At 40.2% G+C, this 14,686-nt stretch overlaps 1 protein-coding gene across 4 annotated transcripts in view; it reads left to right on the top strand.

Moving 5' to 3' along the window:
- The window catches only part of PROX1 (prospero homeobox 1), a 49,693-nt gene extending 41,006 nt beyond the window's left edge, over positions 1-8,687 (top strand). For 3 of the 4 annotated variants that reach the window (XM_030499831.1, XM_030499832.1, XM_030499833.1), the window contains one exon: positions 2,847-8,687. In XM_030499831.1, coding sequence (XP_030355691.1) covers positions 2,847-3,035 — 189 coding nt within the window. In that variant the 3' untranslated portion in view covers positions 3,036-8,687. The remainder of the gene's footprint in view (positions 1-2,846) is intronic. The other variant, XM_030499834.1, reaches the window with a different exon arrangement.
- Positions 8,688-14,686: the final 5,999 nt, after the last annotated feature.

Below are 14,686 nucleotides of genomic sequence, written 5' to 3'. Positions count from 1 at the left end.
GATGTTCCTACTTCAGAGATGTTCAGTCAGTTAGGTGTAAAGATGTGCTGAATAGGTCGCCATCACTTAGGGTCAGGGAAATGCCACCCCCAGACACATCATTAACATGGACGACTGATTAATTGCCCACTGAAATATATAACTCCGCATCCATTTAAATATTTCTTTATTTTCAGACTCTGGACTTCACTAGAATTCATAAAAAACAAAAAGACATTAAAAACCAAACCCCAAGCAAACACTGCAGTTACTCTTTCTAGAAAGGAAAAATGTTGGCCGACGTACTATCCTGTGGGGATTAATCACAGTGCTATTCACATTACTACATGCAAAGTAATGTGTGTAATCCAGTCTGACATGAAAAATGGCTAATAACATCCCAGAAGGAAAGAGCTATGAATGGCTCTGATGCCTGAGGAGTTGGGGAGATCCTTGGGAACTCTTCATTACGAGGTGGAGCATCCAAAAGAATAAACTGAAATTTTGGGGCTCTTCAAAGCCTCTGCAGGGCTTCGTTCACTATTATGTTTGTGGGCTGCCCGCTGCTGGGTTCAGAAGGGCCTGGATCTTTAGATGTGACCCAGGTACAACAAAGTTGGACCTAAAAGTTAAGTCCTAGTCTAAAAGAAAGGCCTGTGTGTCTTTACAGGTGCGGGAGGCTGGAAGGTAGTGGCTCAGGGGTTTCATGCTGCCTGCTTCATGGAAAAGCAGCATTCCCTACCTAGAAAACTTCAGTATTGAAGGTAGAAATTGAATGGCAAAGGCTCAACTTAAAACCCAGGTTGTCACTTCCGTGCTTAAAGTTGACATGGGTGTAACCATGCAGGGAGAGGTAGGACTTTTTGCATTTGGACTTTGTGCTTCTCATACAGGTACTTGTAATTGCCTCCCTCCCATCTCCAACAACTTGGAAGGGAAGAAGAGCATTTAATGTTAGTCCTCTGGAGTGGACATCAAAATTGAAAGGTGTGAACTCTTTTTCCCAAGCACAAATGCAAAAAAACCAAGAGGTTTTGCCCTTGTGAGCCACTGTGTACACCAAGTAGTTGGTTATCTACTACCTTTCTTGCTTTCTAATATCATGTGGTCAGCAACTCCTTCCCCTTGGTTAGCACCCAGCGATACCAAGGACAATGAACAGCATCTGAGCAGTTGTTTGAACTGCATGAACAGAGAAGTGTACCATTTTTTCTAGCAATGCAGGAATGAGACTAGCGTGGCATCTTTTGTAGACGTATTACCAAGTGCCCAAACAGCAGAGCAGTTGTGTGAAGTTTTAGGTTATTTCTTTGAGGTGGAATAAGAGAAACGTAATAGTTATTTTCTTCCCTCATAATTACTGCTGGAATAGAACACCTGTAAAAATGTTTCTTTCTATGCTGAATGAAAAATTTCCACAGAAGGCAGCCTTTGGGAGCACATTAAAATGTGTGGGGCTGGGTTTCGCTCTCAGAGGTAGACAGAGGACCTCTGCGGGCTGCAGGGCTTCTGGAAGCAGAGTTTGTCAGCTGGTGTCAGGGGGAGCTGATCTCATGCTTATCTGATGGCAAAACATAGCTAGCAAACTGCTAGTGTTGCCTTAGAGGTGATAGAGGAGTGAGGCTCCAGAGCTCAGTCAGGTTAGACATGCGTATTTTCAGACAAGTTTGATGAAAGGGGCTTCTAAAGGAAGAAGAATAAAAGCTTGAAGTAGACAATTAGACGCTAGCCCTGATGTGGTAATGTGACATGCATTCGTTAAATGAGATCTGTCCAGGTATCTGTTGGCCACAGGAATGGTAGAAGTGGCCCCTGCTGCAGGTTGGAGAACTCCTCTTACCGGAGTGGGCAAAGAATGGCAGTGAGGGGATAGCTGCTATTCTAAGCATGCTGGCTACTGGCCAGCTGTGTATTAGCAGTTCTAGAGCTGTGAAACCGTATTTCTATAATAAAAATGGAGAATAATACCTTCATGGAGATGACTTCAACCTTGGTACTGACCTAGGTTCACTGTAGTGGTTGCTTTTGAATCAGTTAAGGCAGAGGGTAAGAAGGTGTGGTGCTGGGGCCTGAGACAAATACTTAGAATGACATACCAAAGTTTGGAGGTAACTGTTGTTTTTAACATTCACCCATTGTTCAGGGGCTTGACAGTGACATTTAGAAAACCCGGATGAGTTTAACACATCCCAGCTCGGTAGCAACTTGGAGCAGAGTGCACCCTTTGAAGAGCTTGGGGTTTTATTTGTAGGTTTCTGAAAAAGAAGGGAAGACCATAATGTCTCCTGAGAAAGCCATTTTAGGTGGGTCAGGTGCACAGCAACCACAGAAGCAAGCCACTAGCTGAAGGCTTGCTTGTTTTTAAACGATGAACAACATTCAGAGATATCCTATTTTTCTGATAGCTTTCAGCACTGGTTGTGGCCAAATTTAAATGCGGAGCTACAGAGGGCTTTCTGTGCATGCATAAATCTGAGATTAGATCCCACATGGAGAGGAGAACATGGGTGTAAATGCACGGGTAAAATAGCAAGTCAAGCTTTCTCTCCTTAAGGACAATTGTGTTTGTTTCCCCTCCTGCTAATTATATCCCATAAATCCCCCGCTCTCCATACCCAGAGAGTTCCATTTTGTTACCTACATTCTGTCACTAGACTTTACAAAGATCTCTAACACATGTTATAAAAGTTATTGCTATAGTACTATATATAACAGCTTTGCATAAGAGAATAGAAGGCTGCCACATTTAGAAAATGCAGGTGCTATGTAAGCCCCTTTCTGAAAGAAAGAACTTAGCTCAGTTTCCTTTGAAGAACCAGAGACTTGAAATTGAAAACTGTATTAATGCCATTGTCTCCTTGTATCAGCAGGTTCCAGAGAGATTCCTGGAAGTGGCTCAGATCACGTTACGGGAGTTTTTCAATGCCATTATCGCAGGCAAAGATGTTGATCCTTCCTGGAAGAAGGCCATATACAAGGTCATCTGTAAGCTGGACAGTGAGGTCCCCGAGATTTTCAAATCCCCAAACTGCCTACAAGAGCTTCTTCATGAGTAGAGAGTTCAGCAGCTATTTATGAATGTATGAAAGTAGCAGTCCCCTTCTGATGCCCAAGTCATGTGTGTCCCTATTTTAATTTCATATATATGTGTATTGCATACATATATATGTATATGAAATTAGACTGTGATCCCTCATGGATTTAAGTTTTCATTCAGTTCTGAGGGGATGGTTCTTTTACTTCAGCCTTTGGTTTACTTTTGCCCGAGACCCTTAACATTTGAAGAATCAATGGGGTTAATTTTCAGGGAGAAGAGTTTGGAAGAGTGTGAAAGCCTGTCTTAGCAAGTTAGGGCATTATGTTTAAAAATGCTTTGTCAGATTTATTGCTTGCTGCAAAGTGGCATTTTGTCTTAGTGAGACTAATGTCATGGCACAATACTACAGACAATGAAGTTTATATTATGTTTATACTGCTAAAGGTCTGAACTCTGTGGAGTCACTTCATAAGCTTTGAGCTTTTCTTTTTTTTCGTATTTTATATACTTTTTAACCAATAACCAGATTTTGTTTCGTACTTCAAAAAAAAACACAAAACAAAACCAACAAAACGACATCCATTTCAGGTACTCACTCCTAGAAGTGGTACCTCAAAAAGCAAACCCTATTCTTCATGCTTTCCTTACAGAAATTATGGATATCCTGCACCACTAAGCAACACGCCAGGCTGTTGCTGTTCGAAGTTGCAGCAAGGGACGTTTGCACAAATCAAATACTTGCAGGGTGAGGCCAGTAATTCATGCACAATGTTGTACCAACCCCACTAATCCTGGGATATGGTCGGCTTATTAAAGTGGAAGCATTTCACTCTCCGTAGACTAAAAATGAAACCTTCACAGTCCTGTATTGCCATGTCTCAGTCTTACTTGAAGTGACATCAGTCCCTAAATTTATTCTTTTCTTAGTCCATTCTGCGCCCCAAAATCCCCTTTCCAGTATACAGAGTTTTTTGTCTGTTCTTCAACATCTGTCCTGAAAAGCACTTTTTTGGAATTATCTGAGATTTAGTAGAAAAAAAAGCATCTTCACCTCACAGCACTGAGAAAAAGAGAAAAAAGACTTGTTTGTAGCTGTAAAATATAATCAGTCTTTTCCTAATCAGAGGAATAAGAATTGCGTTTTCACAAAAACCTAAGCAATCATATGCAAAACTGGCAGTGTCCTCCTGTCCCTGCAGGGTTCAGATAGCCACATTGGGGGGTTAAAATTACAGTAAGTGCAGATTTAAAATACAAGAAATCTATTTGAGCAATGGGCTGCACTTGTCTTCTGAAGCTGGAGCTAGTCTTGGCCAAAATCTGAGTGTAAAGTCCGCAGTGAATCTGGGTTTGCCTGAATGCTATGTCAGCAGGCAGACAGCAAGCTAGCTGCTAGTTCTTGTGCTTTCTTCAGTGGCTCTCCTTTTCTCATGTTTTCAGAAAGATACTGGCTCCACAAGTTTGGGGGAAGGTTGCATATGCTGTGGCACTCTGTATTTGTCCCTTTCTCTGTCGTCTTTTGTACGGATGCAGTAAGAATTTATTGTTATCATCAATAGTCTTTTCCTCTACGTAATTCAATCTGAATCTTGAGGAAGTTCCTAATTAGCTGTGAATTATATTTAGACCATTGAGGATATTGGGATCTTATTTCTTTATTTTCAGATTACATTTTGACTTTGGAGAGTGAAAGTTTACCCACGTGACTAAAGAGCTGACCTGATCATTGCAATTTCACTTCATTTACAAATACTGCTGATAGACAGAAATGTATGAAAGCAATTATTGTTAGAATAAAGCCTTACAAACCTGCTGACTTCAAATTAAACAGCACAAGCCTACGATTCCCTGTCATTCTTTTCAAGCACTGGCAGTATCTGTGGAGTATAGGCAATGCAGACAATAGCATGGGATGAAGTGCCAACATTTTCACTATGCATTAAAAGCAAAACAAATCTTCTTTATCTTAGACTCCCTGAGAGTACCTAATACTGCACTTATCCTTCATAGACAGGATGTGTCTTTTTCTTCCTTTTCTTCTATTTTCTTTCATTTTCTTTTGTTTTCTTGATTTCTCTTTTCCTTTCTTTTTTTTTTTAATGCATGATTTGGTAAACATTACACTTCACAAAGATGTAACTCCAGTGAATTCTGAACAAGAAAGGATGAAAATTGTGTTCACGCACTTTTTTGATTTATGGGAAAAAGTGGCATAAATGCTCAAGTTTGAACCCAGAAAGTTCATCATTGGCATCCCATCAGATACTGCATTGTCACCTTGAACATACGAAAGCAAAGCCATACTTTAGTCATACTATGTGGACATACTACTAGCTACCATCTCAATATGTGATTTTACCGTTGCTTTTATTATGTTTATTATTATTATTAATAATATTATTGTGGATGTTATTATTATTATTATTTGGCTGCAATGTGATTCACATAATCTAAATAAGTGAAATTGTGTACTCAACACTCGATGTTGTTGCATTTATTTATTTATTTATGAGTAGCATAATCTCAATAGTAAATGAGGCATAGGAATTAAGAGTAGAAATTTCATCTTCAAAGCAAAATAAAAACCTCCTTTGTCTGAAAAAGGAATAAATGAGAATTCGATCATTTCAGTTACGTGTTTTTTCTGCATTTTATAGCCATATTGCCTTTGTGCCTCCCGATACACCTAAAATTAGAAATACATGGCAGAGCTCCTACTAAATTGCAAGTAGAAACCAGTCTCTTTCCGATGATCTCAATGCGAAATGGCTAAAAGGCAGGAGGCTACTTTTATTGTAATGAAAAGTTTACACAGGGAAAGAATTGCAAAACCCGTGTAGAAACCCCATGTTGCCATTCATTTACTGCTAATTCAGATTTATTTCTGCATATAAACTTGAGGTTATAGTCTGTGCCTAGACCTTTAATGCACCAGCGGAAGGAGAAAACAAAATCCTTCAAAATACCAGTTTTTCCCCACAAGTACAATTGTTCTTGTGCCTTCTGTGGCTTACGATTTTCATCTTTTAAACTTGATTTGTCAATTCCTACAGCTGCAATAAACACTGATTTTGGTTGGGTTTTATTTTCCGGCTGTTTGACATGATGTTGATAGCTATGCATACTTTGTGTCTTTTTAAGAATTAAGAAAAAAAAACCACAAAAAAACCACAAAAAAATAAAAAAAAAACCAACCACACAAAAATAAAAAAACAAAAAAAAAAAAAACCCCACAAAACCCCACAAAAACAAAGCAGGAGAATACGTTTTTGAAGAAGAGAATTTTTAGAACAGTTTGATAACGCAAATTATTTTTTCTCAATCGTTTGAGCCGCATTCGAGTTTTGAAAATTCTTGTAGAAGCCAATTTTTTGTAACTGTGGTGCAAATCTTGTGTTTTCTTAGCCTGAGGAGAAGTAGTATAGAAGCAATATTTCATACGCGACGTATGTGCATATACATATACATATGTAGTCACGCACACGGGCGGAACGTGTGCGTGCATGTATATATGTATGTATGTATACACAGCAACACACACACAAAATACGCGTATGAAGTGAAAAGCTTACCTTTTTCCTATCTAGATTAAGAACCTATTTTAGACATTTGTTATGTTTTGTGAAAAGAATGTTCTATTTGCAACTACAAAACATTTAATTCTTACTGTATCTCTGGTTGTTGAATGGGAACGTTTCACATTTAATGGTAAACACGTGGAAGATGTTAGAATGTAGTAATTATTTAAGGAAGTGTTCACCCATGTATTCCTGAGGTTTGCTTTGTGCCTCTGAGTATTATTTAATTCAAGTGTTTTAAGTTTGCAGAATCTTTGTTACTGTACCAGGTATGTGGGTGAACATTGCAAATCGAGGGGAACTTTTATAAAGCAATGTAAATATTCAACCTTAACGGCTGTTCTTGCATAAAGACATAAGATTTTAATAACTACATTCTGAAAACATCTGTTGAATTTATAAGCAACACTACAGTAACTGTGTAGATAGTTGAAAGCATTCTTGAAAATCCAGCTCTCTACTTGAAAGAGTTAAGTCTCTTTCATCAGATGTCAAGGGAATGGGTAATACAGTTTCTGTAAAATTGCAGATTTTTTTTTTCTATGTATATGAAGTCAGTTAATAGAAAAAATGTTTTTTTCCACAGGTTAATATTAATTAAGAAATAAAGGTGAAGATTTTGTGGCTTTAAAGATAGGATTTTCACCAGCAGCATTGAAAGATTATACATATATATATATATACACAGAAAGATATATATATATATTAAAAATGGAAAGTGGTTTACAAAACCCCCAAAATGAGCACTGTACATGAGAAGTGAAAACAAAAACTATATCTGCCATGTGTATTATATAGCAGTCATTGGTGTTAATAGTGCAAATGTTTCCTTCTGGTACCAACTGTGTTTGAAAATTCCAATACGCATTGTTTTCAAAAAGCTCCCCTTAAGGAATGTAACTGGTTTATATGAGTAAGCAGTTACTGTATTGCACTTAAATGTTCTGTTGAAGGAAATGCAATTTTGTTTTCTGTAGAACTGTTGGTTGTAAACCATCTATAAACTGAAGCTAAAAAATGCTCATATTTAGAGCTGGGATGAAAACTGGTATTTAACCTTTGTATCTTCTTAGGAATATCCTTTGTAGTGTATGAAAGGTGGTGGCACTATGACTTTATGGAGTCTTTTCATCTGAGCCAGTCACCTCTCTCCCGAAGCAGCCACCTTCCAAATGCACAAATATCCTGGGATATGTAGAAACAAATCTAGAAGAAACAGTGAGCTTACGTTTTTCTCTTAAATCCATCCTTTCTGCATTAATTGTACCACTCGAGTGAGATATTAGACAACCACAAGAACCATCTCATGACCACAGAACATCTAAGTCAGAAGTTAAACAAGAAGGAAAAAACAAAAAAAGCCTCTTTAGGTTGCTTTTAATGCTGCCCAGAAGAGTCAAAGGTTAAGGTTTAAACTGATATTGTCCCAGCCATTACTCATATGTATATAGTTACAAAAGTGACAAAACACTGCCTTTATATTATTTAGCAATATGTTGTAAATAGCATTATTAAGCTCTTTTTTTGTAATAAAGACCCTTTAATTTGAAGATAGTACAATAACTGAACTGAGAAAGTCAATTTTGGATTTTTTTTTTTTTTTTTAATTTTATTTTTTAGCTAGAGGCAATTTCAACTGTGGATTTTTTTTCTTTTTTGTTGTTGTCTATTGTTCTGAAGACTTTGCATAATTTATTGGTTTAATTTATCCTAATTTATTTGACGGTGTACAATTTTGTATTACCAAGGATGTACTGTAATATTAATTGATGACAAGATAAAACAATAAGACTCCCCTGTCCGTTTGGGAAAACAAAAGGTGCAGTAGACAATTGATTGATAAAAAGTTACAATTCTAGCTTGGCAGCTACTAAATTTAAGAGAAACACAGGAAAAATGTTTGGGGGGGGGGTGGATTTTATTTTGTGTGTTTAAAGCTTTTGTATACTCTCCAGACTTTTACCTTTTTGCTTTGTACCACTTAAAGGATACAGTAGTTCAATTGCCTTGTGTGCCTTCCATCTTCTCTAAACTGAATGTATGTGCAGTATATATGCAAGCTTGTGCAAAATAAAATATAAATTACAAGCTCATTGCCATTGTCTGCATTTATTTCCAGAAGTTTCTGTTGCCCCATCTCAAGAGAGGGACTGCTCATCCCCTGTGCTGCGGCCAGGCTGTGCCTAATCTTGAAGCCCTCTGAAGGTTTTCTTTTCCCCTTGGTTGGAATTATTTATTAATGAAATTGCCAGCCCTCTTGCAAAATGGATATAATGATTTATCTAAGCCGGTGTTCTACCTCCAGAGCTGGTTAAGATAATGAATGTTATTTTGCAATAGTCTATCAGACAAGGAATAACCCCCTGCAAGAGACATGTTAATGTCTGAGGCCCTTTAAATTAAACGTAGCCAATGTGAGCTAGAAAGTACTTGTACTTCTGATGTTTAATCATTCCCTGGATATACCTGCCGTGTTGGTGTCCTGCAGCGGGGAGTTCCACAAGTGGGTGAATGCAGAATAATGCTTGTTTTGGTGTAGCTCATGTTTGTTCCTGTTACCGATTTGCTCCTGTTAAAGGCAGTGTCCAGATACCATTCTCTATTCTTTTTATTACAATTACTCATTCTTGGATCACTTCCTTTGCAAGCTATATAATCACTAGCATTATATATAGGCTGATCTCTTCTTACACAGTTCCTCAAAATGCAGTTCTCATTTGTTCACTGTTTTTCTCTAGGCCTCTGCTATTTCTGCTCTTTCCTATGCAGCTTAACATTTTGAGGTTGAGTGAACCTTTGATTTACATCATTGTCTGTGTTGCAGATATGAACGGTCTCTTTTTGGCTTAGAATTGGTGCAGATGGCAGTAAGATGGGAGCTTATTTGGATCACAAAATCATTCAAGAATTTTCTGATTTTGAAGAAGAAACACGCTAAAATTATCTTTTAATCTGAGGTCATTTATGGTCAGAACCTTTCCCGACTCAGACTCAAGACACAGTAGAGCTGAGCTGGAGCCTGAATCCAGCTTTAGCTACGCTGTAAAAACCAAATAAATGCTTCATACCTGCAACAGCAATTAAAACTCCATGTCTTTTTATGCAACTGGGGTTGCATTTGTTGGGCCACATCAACACCAAGGTGTAAAGGAGGTCTGTGGAAGGTCATGGAGTTGCATCTACATTACTAATGGTCATTTAGCCGTAAGATCTTCTCTGTTTTTACAGCAAACAAATTGCCTCTCCTAGTTCACATCTATCCACGTTACCAAACCAACATACTCGAAGCATTTTCTGGTCAAAATACCTGACATTCAGATAATTTCTTAAGGAACTGTCTGCCCCACAGCACTTACCAATTGTCTGTGTATTCAGGAGGTTGTGATGACCATGGCATGGTGAGCAGGGCAGACTGCAGTGTCTGGAATGAGAAGTGTGTCAAGGTCCCTGGCTCATCCGCTCCAGAAAGCCTCCAGCCTTGAGGAGGTCCTCTGCCAACCTTCTTTCAGAGCAAGCACAGGCATCCCAGGAGGAAACTGCTGGGAAACCATGACAATGCTTTCCTTGTCAGAGGGAAACCAAAGAGAGAGTGAGGAGACTAAAACCAGGCAGCTGGTTAAGCACAGCCTAGCAAAGGCTTACAAAAGCAGCTACAGATGACATGGAAGGGTTTGGGTTTGTGTTAGCTATCCAGACTTAACTAGATGGAGGAGAAGGAGATCATCCTCAGGTGCACAGTTACTGGACCAAAGGATACAAGCTGCATGGGTAGTTGCTAGCTGGCTCTTTCCCCTGCTCAGTTTTTCTCTCAGATACACTAGTTCTATGAAATACAAGACACTATTTGCCATTGTAGCCTGCAGTGGAAAGCACACAGATCTCTAAATAAGAAATCCTAGCTATTGGCATCTCAGAATACTGCAGGAGTTCAGAGCTAGACTGGAACTTGGCAAGTAGTCCCTGTCATTGCAGAGGGCCAAATCAACTTTCCCAGGCTTCAAGCACCCTGAAATGATCCAAATTCTGCCGATCTGGCCATCTGTGCTTGGAAATCCTCAGTTCCCCTAATACCTGGAATTCTTACAACAAGGAAGATACTACGTTCTAGCTTAAAAATCATAAGGAAGACATGAATAGTCTCTGACCAAGGCAAATAGAGCAATTTTATGTCACTAAGACCATCACTAGGAATTGGGGTTTTTTTACACACCACATTACTGAGAAGCCAAATGTAGAAAACTGCATTTTGTGATGTGAGAGCCTGAAAGGGTTAATCACTCTCGTTTTCTTAGTCTGTACCCTTATTTATGCCCAGCCTAGGTTGTGCCAACACAATTTCTATGGAGATGATCCCTTCTGATCCAGTCTTCCCTCTTTGTTATGAGGGAAAGGGGACTGACGGGTGAGTTGCAGCGTACGACCGACAGCGTTTAGGAAATAACAGCAAACAAGTTCATCACTCTCTGCAGTGGGTTACAGTGATTTCTCAAACAGACTAATCTGATTTAAAATCGTTTCTTTTAAGAACACAAACATGCAAAATAAATTAGATCTTTGCTCAAGCTACAATGCTAATTTTTGTGTAAAGCTTACGCGTATCGCTAACATACCTGTGCCTCAAAGAGGTATCTTTTATTTACATATTAATTTTCTTTTAGATACTCCAATGAATTCTTGTTGGCTTGGATTAGCCTGGCTCTTTCCAGACCTGCAGAGCAGAGTGAGACACTGACTCTGGTGCAGGGAAAGGGCCCCCCCACATCTCTCTGCCCAGTGTTTGGGAGGCTGTGATTGCGTTTTCATGAATAAATCCTAGGCAAGTGAATTGTGGTACTTCCCCATTTATTTGGGAATCAGTGTGAACAAACAAACAAACAAACAAACAAGCTATTTGCTTCACAACAAAACGCATGAAAATGAACTGTTTTTCGCACTCAAAGGCAGATAATTGCATGCACAGTTTCATTTTGTTCTTTAAAATTAGACTTAAGGTTGAGTCTTTAGCTAGGCAAGGGAAAAGGGAGGGGAAAAAGGGAGAAAGATGGCACAGTTAGCTAAAGAAATACTACTGGCTCCAATGTAAATACGTTTGCAGTTTGCAAGAGACCTGCCAGTCAAGCAGCTGTGGGAGGTAACAGGGGAGAATACATAAGAGGAAAAAGTCTTGTGGCAACAGTGGCCAGTTTCATTATGGCCACTGCCAGACTGTGAAACAACTCTGGGGGCTTGAAATCCTATTGCCTATTAAAACTGGGCATGACAGCTCTTTTTTATGCTTCACCAACCAGAGATGGAACTGTGTCCTAGGGGAAATAAGGAAAAATATTTATTACAAGTGTTTAACACCTTTTAGTACAAAACAACCCTAATATGCAGCACTTAAGGATAATTCATGCCAGCACATGTAAAACCAAAGGGAATCGCTTATCAGCTCCATAATTTGGTCAGGGCTTTTAAAGGAAGAGATGATGCTCCAGTCAAAACCCCGAGCCCAGATTTCTCTGAAGTGGAGGCACTTTAGATTGGGGTTTTTATATTATTTTGACAATTTCTCAGTAATGGACACAAGGCTCTGTCAATACACCCATCTCCGGGACTGCACGCCTGCCTGCCCTGGGCTGGAGAGTGGCTGGAGACTTACCTGCCCCTCATGCCTGGCAATAGCTGCTGGTGTATTTAAGATAGCTACAGAACAGGTAGGGGGGGGATCCCCAACAGCCCTTGAGGCTGAGGTTTAAACTGCTTTAAAGGCTTCTCTCAAACATGTGCACCCTGAGCTCGCCTTCGGTTGCAAACAGCCTGGAAGTCTAAGGATGCTCAGGTCAAGGGAGCGTCCAAATCTTTCCTAATAGAATGTGGGTGTTTAGAAGCAGCACAATATAACGTGAAATTCACTGCTTTTTTACATGAACCTATAACAAATTCCCAGCTTTTGGTGAAACCTAGAGCTGGGGAGCTCCGCCACGCACTGAGCTCCAGAGGGGCAAACCTCAAGCACTTTCACAAGGCTGAGCTCAAAGCTCTTCACGCTGCTTGTCCATACTTCATAGACCATGAAACGGAGATGCAGGATGGCGGCACTTCCTCCCCAGGACCCCCCCCATGCCCACTGCAGAGCCAGGACCAGCACCCAGTGCTCCAGCCCCTCACCGGGGCGCTGGGGCACTGCCAGCCCTCAGTGTTACTTATTAACACTCCCCGTTATTCGTTAACAACCCCAGAACGGGCTTCCTGCGCAGCCCTCGCAAAGCCCCCGCTTTACATTGTGCAATCCACGCACTGCTGCCGTTCCTGGTTTATTCCCTAGCAGAAACCTTGCTTCCTGGCATCCTGACCGAAGCTGATTATGTTAAAATACTCTTTACTTGGCCATTTGCTTTCACTGAACCTGGGGGGGGAACCACAGAGAAATGGGAAAAGTCCACCTGTGGCAAGGATTTCCTCCTGCCCGCAAGCCAAGTCCGCCTCCTCCTTGGTGCTGGTGCGCACCGTGGGGAAGGGCCCGCTGTTAAACAGTGCTCCTGCCCTTCCAGAAATTTCCAGAGTATTCCAGAGCTTCACTGGGGCCACGGCCGGCTGCCTGCTCTGGCACAGGGAGGCAAAGGGCGACTGTCCCTGCTGCCATCCTGGGGTGCACGGGGCCCAGGGGGTGCCAGAGGATGGCAGCAAGGGTTTGGATCCCCCTCTGGAGCTGGAATCCTTCTCACCCACGGGGTGAAGCCGGTGCCAGCAGCAGGCACCACTGCCCTTCATACAACTCCCTCCCGTATTTCCATATTCCAGCACCATTCCATGTCTCTGAAGGAGGGAAAGCGAAGGACTGTGGTTTTGACAAGGTAAATGTGGCAGTAGCCCCAGCAAATAGGCAGGTATGCAATCCCCAGCAAAAGACCTGTACAACTGCCCTGTGATTCTGGATATAGCGTTATAATATCACTTGCTCAATTCAGGATTTGTACAAAATGTGTCATTCTTCTTCTTTTCTTTTTGTTTTTGTTTTTTTTTTTTTAATTTTAATAAATAATATCAGTAATATCTAATAATTATTATAGTTATTATTAACCTTAAGGAACTTTGTTCTTCCATAAATATAAATGAAGTGTATTTATCCCTAATCTGATTTCAAATGACCTGAAAAAAGGATGAAAAAAGTGCAAGATAGCTGCACAACAGGGGAGAAAACGGTGGGGGGGAGGGATAGGGGGGTGGGCCGTGAGGGTGCCGACTGCAAAGGAAAGAAAATGATCCCAATTCTAGCACTGCTGGAAAAACGTGAAAGTTATTGCTGCACAAAGAACCTCTTGAACTGCTCTGCCTTCCAAAATTTCTACTGCACTCTCTGCAGTTACTTGTGTATGGCAGAAGCAGCATCTTTGTATTATATGAACAGTCTGCTTCATAATCAAATACCATCTGTCGCTACATCTGAACTTGTTTTCAACATCTGTGCGTTCTGGTCTTAACAAAGCTTTAAAAACTAATTCAAAAACTTTCACAGATCACTGACTAAATATGTACATTTACCATCTTTCATATTGGTTTAAAATATTTCTTCTATAGCTGCATCCCCTTGGCTGGGAATAGTTAAGATGTATACACTGAGTTGCTTTATTAAGCTTATTTTCTAATGGCCTTGGGTAGCCAAGTGCAAAAGAGGGACACTTGCTCAGGCACCGAGAGGACCCATCATATTCTTTCTTGGTGCCAATACAGTCCCTTTCTGCCAATGAGAAACCTGAAAGTTGATCAGCTACCATACCCCAATTACTCAAAATGACACTACAGATAAAACTGCAACCAAGGGGAGAATCAACTGTATGGCTTATATGCTGCTAAAGTGTGTCTGAACAAATGGTGAAGTAAAATCATGAGAGCCCTCAGGAGGATAAGTACGTTGTTACTTTGCACATGCTTCAGAAATGTGAAGTACATCTTTACAGAACTTTTGGCCAACCCCCTGGCAGATGTTGACCAGTTTTGCTTATGTATACATCAGTTGCAGAACACTAAAACAGAGATTGGAAATTTTAATTTAGTCAAGGCAGTTGGGCTAAAATGATGGCTTTTGTTGAAACCATTAAATAGAGCTGCC

Source organism: Strigops habroptila, chromosome 10 (assembly GCF_004027225.2).
Source record: "Strigops habroptila isolate Jane chromosome 10, bStrHab1.2.pri, whole genome shotgun sequence".
Classification (NCBI taxonomy): domain Eukaryota; kingdom Metazoa; phylum Chordata; class Aves; order Psittaciformes; family Psittacidae; genus Strigops; species Strigops habroptila.
This window is presented reverse-complemented; position numbering and strand designations above follow the sequence as displayed.